The 15,391-nt window shown below is 39.4% G+C and overlaps 3 protein-coding genes across 4 annotated transcripts in view; 1 reads left to right on the top strand and 2 right to left on the bottom strand.

The window, feature by feature from the left end:
* The window catches only part of saa (serum amyloid A), a 5,601-nt gene extending 2,287 nt beyond the window's left edge, over nt 1–3,314 (top strand). The window contains exons 2-5 of one of the 2 annotated variants that reach the window (XM_008434795.2): nt 370–513; nt 589–688; nt 779–917; nt 1,430–3,314. In XM_008434795.2, coding sequence (XP_008433017.1) covers nt 601–688; nt 779–917; nt 1,430–1,571 — 369 coding nt within the window. In that variant the 5' untranslated portion in view covers nt 370–513; nt 589–600 and the 3' untranslated portion in view covers nt 1,572–3,314. Of the gene's footprint in view, nt 1–193; nt 514–588; nt 689–778; nt 918–1,429 lie in introns of those variants that run through there. The other variant, XM_008434794.2, reaches the window with a different exon arrangement.
* retreg1 (reticulophagy regulator 1) overlaps nt 1–12,274 on the bottom strand; it is a 22,212-nt gene extending 9,938 nt beyond the window's left edge. The window contains exons 1-3 of the mRNA XM_017310235.1: nt 12,030–12,274; nt 10,529–10,635; nt 9,025–9,055 (exon numbers count right to left, since the gene is read on the bottom strand). Of these exons, the coding sequence (XP_017165724.1) occupies nt 9,025–9,055; nt 10,529–10,635; nt 12,030–12,235 (344 nt within the window). The 5' untranslated portion in view covers nt 12,236–12,274. The remainder of the gene's footprint in view (nt 1–9,024; nt 9,056–10,528; nt 10,636–12,029) is intronic.
* Nucleotides 12,275–14,083: 1,809 nt separating this feature from the next.
* rnf182 (ring finger protein 182) lies at nt 14,084–15,273 on the bottom strand. The gene has a single exon (XM_008434797.2). It carries the CDS (start codon nt 14,992–14,994, stop codon nt 14,188–14,190), a length of 807 nt encoding a protein of 268 aa, XP_008433019.1. The 5' UTR covers nt 14,995–15,273; the 3' UTR covers nt 14,084–14,187.
* Between the last annotated feature and the right edge of the window lie 118 nt (nt 15,274–15,391).

Here is a 15,391-nt window from a genome sequence, read left to right as displayed (position 1 = left end):
CGCCCACACACACACACGCCCTCACACACACACACACACGAATGCACGCACACACACACCCCCACACACACGCACGCACTCGCACGCACACACACAGGCACACACACACACGAATGCACACGCACACACTCACGCCCACACACACACACGCACACACACACAAATGCACGCACACACACGAATGCACGCACACACACACCCCCCCACACACACGCACGCACACAGTTCCAGTTTTATTTTTTTCTTGTGGAAAAACTGCATCATAATGACTCAATTCTTGAATCTACCAAATAAAAAGAAAACCCAGAGGGGAACATGGCTGGTTTCTGTTTCGATATGATGCGCTCTCCTTTCACTTTCACCACTCAGGCCTTGTAAGCAATAATCTGGATTTTCCCCGGTTGTGAAATGCAGCCCCTTTGGTGGCCACAGAACATAAAAGGGACTCGTCTCTGCAGTTAGCAGAACGAGTCCTTGAGGTTTTACTGAAACGTCGTCTGCACAGTCTGAGAAGTAAGTACTTAATCTAGAAATTTCCCCAAACCTTCTGCTTATGTTGGTGCATTTCCAGCTTTACTTTTGTTTCAGGCTTCTGCAACAATGAAGATGCTTTTAGCAGGAATTGTTTTAATTTTTATCGCTGGATCTGAAGCTCATTTGTACAATTTTCCTGGTCAAGCTGTTCAAGGTAGGAAACACGACAGTCAGTCCTGGGGTTGTTACTGAAAGTCTTCAGGGTTATTTTAAATGAATATCTGGGGCTTTTTTTTCTGTTAAGGAGCTGGTGATATGTGGAGAGCCTATCAGGACATGTTAGAAGCCAAATGGAAGAACGGTGATAAATACTTTCACGCCAGAGGAAACTATGAAGCTGCGCAGAGAGGACCGGGAGGCGTGTGGGTTGCAGAGGTCATCAGGTGAGAAAGAGTCTTCAAAGGTCAAACAGCAGCAAAGATCTAAGAAGGTCAGACTGAGAGAGAGATCAGATGATGACTTTAAGATCATTGATGTGATGCATTCATGTGCAGAACTGTTCAAATTTAAAGTATTAAACTGCAGTTTTATGATATTCTGCAGCTCAGTCTTAAGGTAATGCAAACCCTGGACAACATGGACAGATATAAAATAACTAAAATGTGAATTCCTTTTATAACACTTATATAAATCTCATCCACCTTGTGCAAAATCGTAGCCCAAGAAAACCTCTGATAAATGCAGCTTTCAAATACTCAAACAGAAGGTCTTGATGCTTAATTCAGATCGTTTTTGCTTCTGTGTGAATGGTTTACGACCTCCAAAAGAAAACATAGACGTCACACAGCAGCGCTCTATTTACAGCCAGCAGGAACAATGGATGAAACCGTCTACAGATCAATTTGTTCCCTTTTTATAAGTTTGTTTCTGAATAGTTGTGGATTTTCCTTTTCAGTGATCTCAGAGAGTTGATGCAGGGATCGTTGTCGGGTCAGGGTCCTGAAGACGAAGCTGCCGATCAGGCAGCAAATCGCTGGGGACGAAGCGGAGGAGATCCAAACCGCTACAGGCCAAAGGGACTTCCAGACAAATACTGAGAAATTAAAAAACTCCTGGTCTCAGCTGCAATGTGTGGCAAATTGAAAAAGGTATTACTCTTCGTTCTTCCTTTTTCAGCTTAAAAGGATCCAGGACTAGTTGAACATGTTGGCCTAAATATGTTCCAATTTTCCTATTACCTAAAAAATTGCTGTTTGTGATGCACCAAAACTCATAACTTCAAAAATGTACATCTTTTGTTACATCTTTCATCCATGGAGGTCACCATTTTTTCACCGATGGGTTGATGACGCGTTTTGGTCCATTCTGTACTGGAGTCTACAGGGTAAACACATTAAGGCTAATTTTATCCCAGTAGTTGTTTATCATATTGCGTTTGACTGGTGTAATTTTAGATAATGCCACAAGGTGCCACTATCGGCTGTGATAAAAAAAAGAGGCTAATCTGGATAATTTTCCACATAAAGAAAGCAGAGCGCAGTGAGAGCTGGATTACAAGATTAATATATAGAATTTAATAGATGTAAAGAAATGTTGCTACACAGTCGTGACCAGCAGGTGGCGGTATGCACCTTAAAGTTGCTTGCGATCCGCCATAATAGAAAAGAAGAAGAAGAAGTGAGAGCCGGAGCGGAACACAACGAAGGACCTAATCTGGACCCTGGACATTTCTCCACAACACTTTGACTCATTCATACCAGTAAAACCAACGAAGGCTCTACAGGTGATCGTCATCTTAACGAGCTAAAAATAAATGCAGTGCTGCTGCTGAGACAAGAAGAGCTGGACGCTCTTTGAGATGCTAACAGAAGCTATACGGCGGCCTGCGGTACTCACATCACCGACCTGACCGGACCGTGGAGGTTCGGTGTTGGTAGTAAAGTCCGGTATCTGTCACCACACCAGGCTCTACACAGCACAGCTGATGCCGAACCGGACACAACGCTACAGACGCTGGGAGAAACGTCAAAGACAAGCAGAGCTAACGGAGCTATCACTACCGGAAATGCTAATGGAGCTGGATCACCGTGCTAAATGCGAAGCCTCTACCAACACCGAACAAAATTCGGACCCTAAACCGCTGTTGCCTAACTGGACACAGAGCTATAGAGGTACTTACAGGTAACAAAATTTCACACAAGACCGGTTCAAATTAAAAAGGCTTAATAACGTCACTCATCACTGGAGCCAGACAGTTGGACCATTACGCATCATTTACCCAGAATGCATTGCAGCGTAAACAACATGGCGACATTCCTGTCAAAATATTTTATTAAAATTCATAAAACCTAAATAACCTACAATATTATTACTGTATTGTTTTTACACCTAAGATAAATATTTCCCAAAAAGGTCTATTTTTTTAAAATAACTAATCGCGGTTCCCCTTAAAATGAAATCCTAATGTATTCAGGACAGTTAGATATTTTACTTTTGGTTTATATAAACTTCACAACGGAAAAAATATTTTTGATTTACTCTCTACCGCCCTCTGCCTGCCACACAGTTATTTCACTTCTGCTGTCATGTTAGATCTTTGTTTTTGTGTTGTTTTCTGCTCAGAGAACTATTTGTTTTCTGTTTTTCCTTGTAGTTTTTTAAATCTTCTGTGTTCATTCGCCTGTTGCTGCTGCTGAGCTTTTAGTCATTTTCTTTGAGGAGTTTCTGTTCCTCTGTCAACTAACCCATGTCTTTATCATCAAGTAATTACTCTCCTTTCCACAGGGCTGTAAAAAGAAATGTCTATGTTTTGCTTTGCCTAATTCTTAAATAAATACATTCAAAACAGCAACATCTCTCCTGTGTATTTTTTCAAAAAATAAGGAATTTTAGCTAAACCTATAAACAAGCTCATGAAAAAAAAATTTATTTAAAAAGTGAAGAAAACATTTTTATCTCCTCACACAAATCCCTCCTACTGAAGTGCAATTATTTTTTAATATTTATTCTGGCATTTAGTTTAAAAAAAAGAAGAAACTTTTAATTAATACTTTTAATTTCAAACCCCTTTTTCATAAAACTTGGGAGGAGTTTATAAGTTTTGCACATTGTCCATCCGGTTCTGATCTCTAAATCATAAACTTTTTAAAAATATGAAATGTCATAAAAATTTAATGGTCTGGATGACGATAATGTGATTCTTACAGTTTTCCTCTGAAGCAAGAAGTCAAGTTTGTGTGTTTTTTTTTATCAGTTTCTGCAGATCACTACATGAAATTTAATGTATGGGAATATTATGCAACAGTAAAACATTTCTTTTAAATGTTAAATTAAATATTCTATTTAATCTTTATCGTTGACATGAAATTTTAGCTTTTAATCTGCCGATATGTGCCTGAACATGAGCTGAGGAGGAAATAAAGATCTAAAGAAATCCCACACAAAGAAAACTGAACACAAAGGAATGAGCTGAAAAACAAAACCCATGGGCGGTTCTAGACAGGGACCAGCAGGGGCCACGGCCCCCTTAGCGCTGTGTCCCCTGCACTAAAGAACAACTAAATAAATTTCTTATGATTTTCACAGAACTTGGACTAAATTTGTGTCTCATCTTCACAGTTTTACTAATCAAAGTGTTACCGCATTATTCGGATCACAATTTTTATCTGCTAGATCAGAAATCTGTGGTTCTCTTTGTATATTAAACATTAAAATATTCACCCGTTTGTTTAGTAAGTGTTGCATGTAGAAGGCTGCGCAGCACTAAGGCATCAGAGCCAAATAAGGTAAATTCGGCCACTATGTTAAAGATTTCCCCAGCAGGTTGTTGCTTTTCCACATGCACATAAAAAGACACGTAGACAGAGAGATGACTCCGATCCTGCAGCTGTCAGTTTGCATTTCGGGTCAGCAGCTAATCTCCTGAACTTGCTGTAAGCAGGCAGTAGTTACCCACAATGCAACAGGGAGCGACAGCAGCAGGTGGCGGCAGCACAATCCCATCCCGCTAGCCAAATGTCACAGTGACATAGAGACGGCACTACAATGGGTGGCGCTCGTTCAAATGGTCAACAGAGCCGTCTCCATGACAACCTGATCAACTTCAGTCTTTGGAAAGCAGCAGCCATGTTGTTTTTATCTCCTAACACGCAAAACCTGGATCATCCTTGACCCGAACTCGCCCATCGGTCTGTTGCATAACGCTGATGTGTTGCATCCAGCGTGGCGCCCACTAATCCCTGACACCTCTGCTGAATCCCAGCCAGCAGCCAGCTGTGGCCGGGAGGACCGGACAAACCAAACGCTGGACGCCGTCCCAACGGAGAGCAGCCTGCAACAACTCAGGCAAAGGTGAGAGGAGTAAGGCTGATCAATAAACCAATAACAATATAAATCCCAGCAGACACATAATCAGCATCAATAGATAAAACCTCTGATAGAATGTTCAATAATTCCACAATCCAGAACCGCATGGCATTCTGGGAGATGTAGGCAGAGGAAAAGCTTTAGCTGCTCAACCTGTCATGGCTAGCAAAGCAAAGTTGGTGGTTTGAACTAACTCACTCACTACATGGTTACCTAGCAACTCACTCACTACGTGGTTACCTAGCAACTCACTCACTACGTGGTTACCTAGCAACTCACTCACTCACTACGTGGTTACCTAGCAACAACCTGTTCAGTGAGTAGCAGCAGCATAGAAGATATTGTGATAATCTTGCTTGAAGGACGGAGGAAGTGATCACAGGAACCATCCTGCACTGCAAAAACACTCAATTTTACCAAGTATTTCTGGTCCAGTTTCTAGTAATACATTAGAAATGAGACAAAACTAACTTACATGTAACTTTTCATCGAAATATAGGAGCTTGTTTTAAGTAAATAATTCCTTAATATTGATGGAAAAGATGGCAGATTATTTCACTTACGGGAAAAATATCTTGTTATAAGTGAATTTATCTGCCAATGGAACAAGTACGGGCTGCACAGTGGCGCAGTTGGTAGAGCTGTTGCCTTGCAGCAAGAAGGTTCTGGGTTCGATTCCCGGCCCCGGTCTTTCTGCATGGAGTCTCCATGTTCTCCCTGTGCATGGTGGGTTTTCTCCAGGTACTCCGGTTTCCTCCCACAGTCCAAAAACTTGACTGTCAGGTTAATTGGCCTCTCCAAATTGCCCCTAGGTGTGAGTGTGTGTGTGCATGGTTGTGTGTCTCTGTGTTGCCCTGTGACAGACTGGTGACCTGTCCAGGTGACCCCACCTCTCACCTGGAACGTTAGCTGGAGAGGAACCAGCAACCCTCCTGACCCCACTGAGGGACAAAGGTGTATGAAAATGGATGGATGGAACAAGTACATTTTCATCAATATTAAGGAATTATTAACTTAAAACTCACTTCTATTTCTTACTGAAAAGTTACTTGTAAGACAGTTTTGTTACATTTCAAGTGTATTAAGAAATTTGCAATAGAAACTATCCATCCATTTTCTTTCACCTTTGTCCCTCAGTGGGGTCAGGAGGTGCTGGTKCCTSTCCAGCTAACGTTCTGGGCGAGAGGCGGGGTCACCTGGACAGGTCGCCAGTCTGTTGCAGAGCAACACAGAGACACACAGGACACACAACCATGCACACACACTCACTGCCTAGGGGCAATTTGGAGAGGCCAATTAACCTGACAGTCATGTTTTTGGACTGTGGGAGGAAACCGGAGTACCTGGAGAAAACCCACCATGCACAGGGAGAACATGGAGACTCCACGCAGAAAGACCCCAGGCCGGGAATCGAACCCAGAACCTTCTTGCTGCAAGGCATCAGCTCTACCAACTGCGCCACTGTACAGCCCCAATAGAAACTAGACCAAAAATATTTAGAGTTTTTGCAGTGTAAGCATAATATTTAGCCTTCCTTAAACTTTCATTAAAAGTGTTTAACTGTATGGAAGCAGCAAAAACACATTTCTCTAAATATGTACTTAATGTGAACGCATTGATCTGCTGGCGGTGAGGTCATTCAGAGGTTGAGTCTCTGTTTTGGTTGTTTCTATGCTGATCACATGATTCAGCCTCAGATAGGAGGATTAGATTAGATGGTCATATGTGATCAATCAGCTCTGGAGCCGCAGCCCAGATTCAGGTTCATGAATCTGTATCATCCGTACAATTAGATGCACAGGTTGTGAAAAATGCAATGAAATCAGAAACGAAAGAATTACTGTGAGGTGATGTTGAAAGAAAAAGAATAAATTCAGATCCTTTCAGGTTCCTGCAGCTTGTGTGAAGGAACCTGAATAAAAACGTCGAAGTCCGAACAGCTCAGGGTCTTTATCTCAGATTTACCAAGATAAACAGGATCCGTTTTACTTCTATCCATTCTGACAGAATACAGCTTCTCACTGAGTTAACGATCCCTTTGAGTCATTTGTGTGCCGATTCAAAACCAATTCAATTTAAAGCAAATTATTCAAACAGTGTTACAAAAAGGCATGAAAAGTAGCATTAAGTATAGTCAGGAAACAGACAAACAGTAAAATAATCACTTTTCTCAGACAGAAACAGATGAATATTAATGTTTAAAATATTAATATGGATTTGTTGTGTTTTATCAGGATGTTAACATCGTATGATGTCATAATTACAGAAATGTATATAAAAAAACCCATCAGGCTGTTTGGGACATCGGCTCACACAAACCAAAGTTTGTTTTTCTCATAAACAGAAAATCAGGTTATTTTCTGCAAGTTTGATGTAAAAACAGAAACAAAACACAACAATATATTAAATCCTCTTTAGGTTTTTATCTCAAAATGTTCCGGAGCAACAAGTGAGCTGTTAATAAAATAATCATCAGCTGAGTAAAACAAAACAAAATATAAAAATGATAAATTCAACACGTTAGCAGTCATGTTTATTCACAGTTCATTTCTCTGTGCACTCTGATTTTTCCTGTTTTGATTTATGTCTCATTTGACAATCAGGTCTTTAGCTGCACAAACTCTAAAGTCGTTGAATTTTAACGTAGGACCTGAGACCCACACAGTTACATTTATGCACAAAAAGTCTGCAGGAAATAATAAAAAATTAAATCAATGAAATCGAATCCAAATCAACAAAATCTGCAGTCAGGATCATTGAGCTAATTAAACATTTATTTAGACTGAATCACATGCAGGACGTCTAGTTACGCAGATAATCTGGTTATGTTTTAATCATATTAACTCTAATTTATTGATCTATTAGATTTCAGAAAGATCTAATAAGAGCCTGAACTGATGCCAGATCTAAAGTGTCTCTAAATTTCTCAAACTGAATCTGCTGCAGCTTGTGAATCTGCTCTGACCTGCAGTACAAACACCGATTGTCACAAGATAATAGATGGTTTTGATTTTTAAAGTGGCAGGTACAGAACAAAGCTGAAGGCTGAAACATGTTCGAACCAGCTTTACACCGTTTATCCATTCAGTCTGTACCTGCTTGTCTCCAGCAGCCATTGGAAGAAGTCAAAGGTCACTGACCCATCAGAGACACACAACCTCAAACTCAAAACCTTTTTTGCTGCAAGGCAACAGAGCAACTCTGCAAAACACAGAATCTTACCGACTATATTTAGTACAAATATCTAAATAAAAATAAAATTAAATTAACAAGTAACTTTGTAGGCACATATAGGAGTTTGTTTGAATCAAACAATCCACATAATAAAAGTGCAGTAAACTCAGCAGGCCAGAACAAGCCAATAGGGATGGACGACTGAAGGGTTGGTAAAATCTATGTTCTCTGATGAATCCTGGGAAGGAAATGTGAAAACTTCCTTCAGTACAATCATAAAATTCATGTAAAAACTTGGTTCCTCCTGATTCTATCCAAAAACACATGACATCTTTATCTCCTGCCTTTCATAGCTTTTAATTGCCAATGTGGTCATTTCAATGCACGGCTGCTGTTTGCATGATAAACATTAGCTTTGTGGCTACTGATTAGTGCGTAGTATTTGCCTCAGCTGCTGAAACAACCTGGTCAGGCTGGCCTTCCTTCAAACATCAAACTGCAGCAGCTTTGTGTGGTGGAGCTAAAACCTCCTCCATATTCACACATGTAAACAACAAAAAGAGCTTTTAGAAAACAGCAGAAGTCTCAGTTTGTTTCTGCACTCGGTGTCCTGAACCAGCTGGAGAAAACTAACTCAATTCTCTGCAGCCGAGCGTTTCTGTCCGTCCAGCAGAGTTAAGACGTCTTCCACATACCGGATCATGTAACTCCAATTTGGAGTCACATTTATCCAGTTAGAGCTTCCTTCATGTGATGTCAACATGATCAGCTTTATGTTTCAATCAAGGTGTTTGGCTTTTGCATCAGGCGGCCTGAGAGCAAACAGGATCCGTTTCACTGGGAAGAATCAGATGTTCACCTTCAGTATGTGTGTTTGTTTAATTTGAGGATTTTAGTGACACATTTTGGGTTTCCTCTGATCCAGTCAAAATGTCTGACTGGATATTTGACTCTTCCAGGTGAAACAAACACATTTCCTGCTTTTTGTCCAGAGGGTGAATCCTGTCTTACCTGCTGGTCATGCTGTGCCACACAGGAGCTCCTGTGGGAGGAAAAAACAGAATTTACCATCCAGCTCTGGACGTAAATATATCAAAGCTGGTTTTTATTAGTGACGCTTAAAGGAAAAGATGAAGAGCACCAAGATGAAAAAAAGCAACCTAAAGCACATTTATCCGGGTAATCTGAGTGTGATAAAAAGCTGCAGACTTTTAGATGAACTAAATGCAGAAGTAGAGTCATTTTTCCTTCATTAGCGATGAGACGCCACAGGTTTCAGGTTTCAGTGCCTCACTGTTACTCATCAGGATAAAAATGACGAAGCATTGAATGAAACCATCTGCCAGTGGAGGAACCTGTTTGGTTTGAAACATCTGACCAGAGAAAATGAACAGAAAGATGTCCAGGATGGTTCATTTGAACTTCTACAACCTTTAAAAACAAACACTGAGACACAATCCTGTCCAAAAACGGCCCAATTACTGGACCAAGTAATATAAATGTTTAATTACTGCAGGAAGACAATGATTTTAGAACAAATCTGCACAGAATATGAATAATGTCAGCATGAAAACTTGTTTTGAGACATTAAAAATTATAAATATTTTAGTATATTGACATTCTGTATCAAGCTCAAAACTAAGCATCTTAACTGTTCATGAGGAAGAGTTAATTTAATCGATCAATAATCAATGAATCAACCAAATCAATAAATCCATCCATCTTTGTAACTAATGATTATTTTAGAAATTAAAATGTATTAAAAAAATTACATTCTGCAAATGTTTCAATTAACCAATTATTTTTAAACAATATTATAAATACATTAAAAAGTGCAAATACACTCATAATTCAATCATTTTTTTAAAATAAGAAAATTAACATTTTATTGCCTCTAAAATGCAACTACAGCAAAAGATGCTCAATAGGAGATTTATCGTCCTAAATCTGAACCAGGCGAAGCTAAACTGCCTCTTCCAGGTTTCTGGGTTTATAGACCAAGAAACTTTGTGATCTTAAATTAAAAGCATTTATAATTTGTGTACAGTTTGGGCTTAATTTCTGCTTTTTGTATGTTTTTCTAAAAATAAATGACCCTTTTTGAGTCGTTTAATGTCTCAAAACATAGGACAATAATTTCTCCACTGAAAAATGTATTGATTACTAAATTAATTGATGATCATTTCAATAATTGATTCATCTCGATTAATCGTTCCAGCCCTTAACTTGATAAAAAAAATCTTAACATGTCGCTGAAACAATGTGCATGCAGAGTGTTAACGACTGGCACTTAATATATGAGGCCCAAATATTACATCAGTTCATGCACGGTGGGGCAGTTGCCTAGCAACAAGAAGGTTTTGGGTTAAAATGGCGCCCTGGGTTTTTCTGCGTGGAGCTTCATGTTCTCCCTGTGGGTTCTCTCTGGGTACTCCAGCTTCCTCCCACATGGCTGCGAGGCTCATCGGTCTCTGTAAGGGTGTAAGTGTGTGGACAACAGATGGAGGAAAGAAACCTTTGGTTCTGGTCCAAACAGCGTCTCTTGCGGTTACCGTGACGACCAGCAGAATCAACAGGATGGACATGAGGCTGTAGATCCGAAAAGAGCTGAAGGCAACAAACCTGCAGACACAAATCCGAGTTTTAGCTCAAAAGAGACAATTTGGTTTAAAACAGTGTCACAATAAACTCATTTAAAGTGTTTTTATTGTTCAAAAAGGAGCAAGAAGAAGAAGTAATGCTAAATAAACCATCGTGCTAATATTCTAATATTTATACCTGTAAAATTATTTTCCAGTCAAATAACAGTTATTTTTGTTACACCGTTTAAAGTGGTGTAGTACTTTATAGTTTCTATGTCTGATCAATTAACATTAAACTAAATTACATTTTTTTTCTACTTGTGTAAAATTTCAGTTCTTTTTAAGCAAATTAAAAGACATTTGGAAACAACAGAAGATCAAATTACAATTTTCTATTAAATGCAACTTTACAGATTGTGCAAAAGAAAACATGCCAGTTGGATTAGGACTGAAATTACTAATCGGATGAATTGATTATTTAGCTAATCGTCAACTAATTTAGCAATCAATCAATCATTAACTGGAGTATACAGACTTTAAAACATGTTATTTGCTGAAAGAATAAAACACTCAGAGCCGTAATTAATCCAAAACTGTTAGAAAGAAAAACTACATTTTGCATGTAAGATGAAAATTCTTTGTCTGTAAATAAGTTGCCCAGAAAGTAGCATAGTTTTAGTTTCAGGTTCACATTCTGAAAATAAATAAATGAAATAAAAATCTCCAGTTAAGTACCTGCTGCATCCAATAACTAATCGATAAAACAAAAAAATAAATCACCAGACTTACACTGTATTGATTAGCTGCAGATGCATCCTTTGCTAGAAATAACTAAGTGTTCACTAAGGAGCAGCTACTGAATTTTGAATTTTAGGAAATAAAATGTTTATTTTCTAATTGCAAAAGGAGATTGAATGATTAGTTTTTATTTATATATTTTATGTATTTGTAACATTGTATAAAAATAAGTAAATTAAATGAAAAATGTGCAGAAAATGTACGTTTATTTGATCATATTAAAGTATTCATTTTCAGAATAATCAATTAAAGTAATAATAATGTAAAATGTTGATCTCCTCGCCCTGAGTAAGAGCTGGACTGAATAATTAATTTCTCAATAGGAAAACACTTTTAAAAAGTTTTATTAAGTATTTATTACAACCACACATCATAATTATACATGAAACTTTAAAATTAAAATAAACTAATTTATTGAAATATCAACGTTTGAACTCCTTAAAAATATTTATAGAACAGTAAACTTTATTTAAATTAGACTTGGGAATATTTACTCTTAATAAAAACTGTTCAAACCAACTTTATGAATAAATCTAAAGATCAGGTTGAACTGCTTCATATTTTATATTTGATCTAAAATCGTGGTGTTGTTTTAACAGGTCTGCTTGTCGGATATCCCTGCGTCATGATGCCTACCAGATCACCGCGTTGGCTGCAGCAAACAGGGCTGACGTCCTGACCGGATGCTGCCTCCAGCTGACCAGCCCGCTGACACGCCACCCTGCCCGGCCGGGGGGTCTCTCCTGCCCGCGGTGCTCCGGGTTCAGGGACCCCGGGGGGCCCAGCGGCCCGGGGGCCGCTTCCTGTCCGCCAGCGGCGCCTTCTTCCCGGCTGCCCAGCATTGCTTAACGGCTCTCTGCCGCTGCGCTCCACCTAGTGTAGCCTGGCGTCAATTTCCTGTATTAACTATGGCCATTTCCGGATTGGGGTTTCAAAATAAAATTCTGCGTTTGCTTTAATAAAAAAAAAAAAAACATTTTAAAATACTTTATTAATCCCAAAGGGGAAATTTAATAAAGTGGGAAATAATAAGAGTTGAAACTTTATGTAATCTAAATAATGCTACTCTAAAATGCAAAATGTTTTATTTCTATTATTAATGTGAATTCTTTAAGAGTATTATTATTGCTTTTTTTTTAAATAAACATTTTAAAATACTTTATTAATCCCAAAGGGGAAATTTAATAAAGTGGGAAATAATAAGAGTTGAAACTTTATGTTATCTAAATAATGCCACTCTAAAATGCAAAATAAGAGTATTATTATTGAAGTATTATTATGGCAACAATCTGAGATGGTCACATAAAAAATGGCCAACAGAAATAAAATGTAATTCTAAAACAAAAATACATGTTGAATATTAATAATAATAATAATAAAAAAAGATGGTAGAACATGTTACTTTTCTGTCATTTCTCACATTATTGATCAATTAGGGACAAAATTCTGTCTGTTATAGTCTCACAACAGATATTACACTAATTTACCAAATTACAGAATAAAAGCAGCACCAGGAACATCCAGAATTTTATTCGTCTCTTCAATGTATTTTTATTTTAATTTTAAGCTATTTAGTTCTTTTATTGTGAAAGGAACTTTGCTACACTTTCCATCTGATTAAGTTTAATTCCCGCCAGCTTGCAGTTTCTCATTCAGCTGATTCTCTGGCTGCGTGTCAGATCAATGACGTCAGGTTTTGTTGTTTGTTGTCTTATTTATTGTAGTGCAACGTCATTCATTTATGTTTCACCATACACACGTACTGCCAGCCGCCATGGTGTGAAACAAAGTGGCAAACTGAAATAAAGTAACTACATATTAAATCTAGGTTATATTATTATTACAGAAGCATCAATGAAGAACAACAAAACCGATCTGACTTTAACTGAATCTAAAAATTATTTTTGCAGTGAAACAAACAGCCTGACAGAATAAAAGCAAAGTGAACACATGAAGATATGAGCACTTGAATTTTCTCAGCAAACTGAGCTGCATGTGGCCTCCCTGGCAGCAGGGGGCGACCGAGAGCACTTAATATGAAATTATAGTTGCATTCATCAACCATGTGAAATTAACTTTAAAGTTTAATGCAAGTGATCTCAAAATGTTCTAGAAAATAATTGGCGATTTCTCTGTTTAAAAAGTTTAACATTTGTGACTTTCAAATAAAAAATAAAAAAATTCTAAAAAACGATTAGATTAATCTCAACACTTCAGAGATTTTTTTTTCGACTTTACAAACTCAGAACTTTATTATTTATTTCCAGAAAAATTGTGAGATTAATCCTTAAATCATCCCAGAATTTTACTGGAAAAACAGAGAAATCTCTGAGCTCCAAAAGTCGAAAATTTGCTAGAAGACAAAAAAAAATCCTATATAAAATGTTGATATTTAAGAGTTAGAAAAGTTGAAAATTTGTCTGATAAAAATACAAAAATATCAGATTAATCTGCAATACTTTGAAATTTTCAACTCTTCAAACTCAGAAATTTCCAAAGATTGTCTAGAAAAATGTATTTATATGTATATATTTTGACAGAGATTTATTCCTCCTTTTTTCTATCAATAAAGATCCTAATCGATTAAAAAAGTTAGTCACTATTGATACACAATAAGATAACAAATCCACGGATGTTGCAGAGTTTGAAGCATTCCTCGTAGATTTAGTAACTGGGTTATGAAGTGAAACTAAAGAGGATAAAAATAAGATTTATTTAGATTGTTCTCAGTGTCTAAGTTGGAAACATCCACATTATTTTCAGAGAGCTGTGATTGGCCCAGTTCCTCGTCCCGTCACGGTGGCAAGCAGTGCCACAGCTCATAGCAGACACACTGACAGAAGCCGTAGATGAGGATCAAGACGAGGCTGGCGGGCACCAGGCTCACCAGCAGCACCCCGACCGTGGTCCGATGCATGATGAGCAGGTAGACCCCCATGGGCAGCGAGCTGAAGTACAGCAGCCCCAGAACCCACACCAGAACCCGGGCCGAGGTCTGGCACATCAGGGCCGTGCAGGTCCACACCGTCCACCGCTGGGAGGCGGAGGCCAGCGAGTCCGAACTGGACGAGTCCCGGGTCAGTCTGCAGGAGCCGACCCGGAGGTCCTGGGCCGTGGCCGGTGGAGGCTCCATGATGGTGATGACTACGAAGTTAGGAGAGCTCCTGATGCTGGAGTAGGGGAGGCCGGAGGCGGAGTAGGACTGGTTGTTCCCCATCAGGGCGTTCAGGCGCCGTGGGCTGAGCAGCAGCTCCGCCTCAGAGTCCGGCTGGATCCGGAAGTTCCTCTGATTCCTGCTCTGCAGAGCCAGCCTCGCCACCAGGCTGCAGTCGTCAGGCAGGTTCCTCACAGCCTCCCCCAGGAACCTGGTGGTGCAGCGGCAGAACGGACACACCAGGGCGTCCGGCGGCGACTCGCCCAGATCCAGGATCTTACAGAGACATTTGGAGCAAAGCCGGTGGCGGCACTCCAGGACCTTCGGCCTGCAACTCTCCAGATTATAAGCAGAGTAGCAGATCTTACACTCCATCTCATCAGAACCGAGTCCATCAGCGTGGGGCCCGGCGCCGCTAACATCCTCAAGGTTCTGCAGCTCCAGCATGTCAGACTTACCTAAACCTCAACCAGCTTCACAGAGACACAAGTCTCCACTTCACTGAAAACCCACAGTCCATCCTGGGCTGAAAAAACGATTTCAAAGTTTGCTTTGAAGCTCCTCACAAGTTGAGGTGACTGTGCCGAGGCAGAGGGAACCAAATCCTTTCACGGGCTGTAGGAGAGAAAGAGGGGGAAGGCGAAAAAGACTCTGACAGAAAGAGAGAGAGATGAAGGGATAACTGTTAACACAGCAAACAGCCGCGAAACGACAACAAAGCCGAGCCTGTGCAGACCGGAGCTGGAATTTTCGAGTCTGATCTTTTGTTACTCAGTGAAATTCAGTCCAATTAGTGCCTGATGCACACACACACACACACACACACACACACACACACACACAC

Source organism: Poecilia reticulata, linkage group LG17, assembly GCF_000633615.1.
Source record: "Poecilia reticulata strain Guanapo linkage group LG17, Guppy_female_1.0+MT, whole genome shotgun sequence".
Classification (NCBI taxonomy): domain Eukaryota; kingdom Metazoa; phylum Chordata; class Actinopteri; order Cyprinodontiformes; family Poeciliidae; genus Poecilia; species Poecilia reticulata.
The sequence above is the reverse complement of the archived record's forward strand: the minus strand, read 5'-3'. Positions and strand labels throughout refer to the sequence as shown.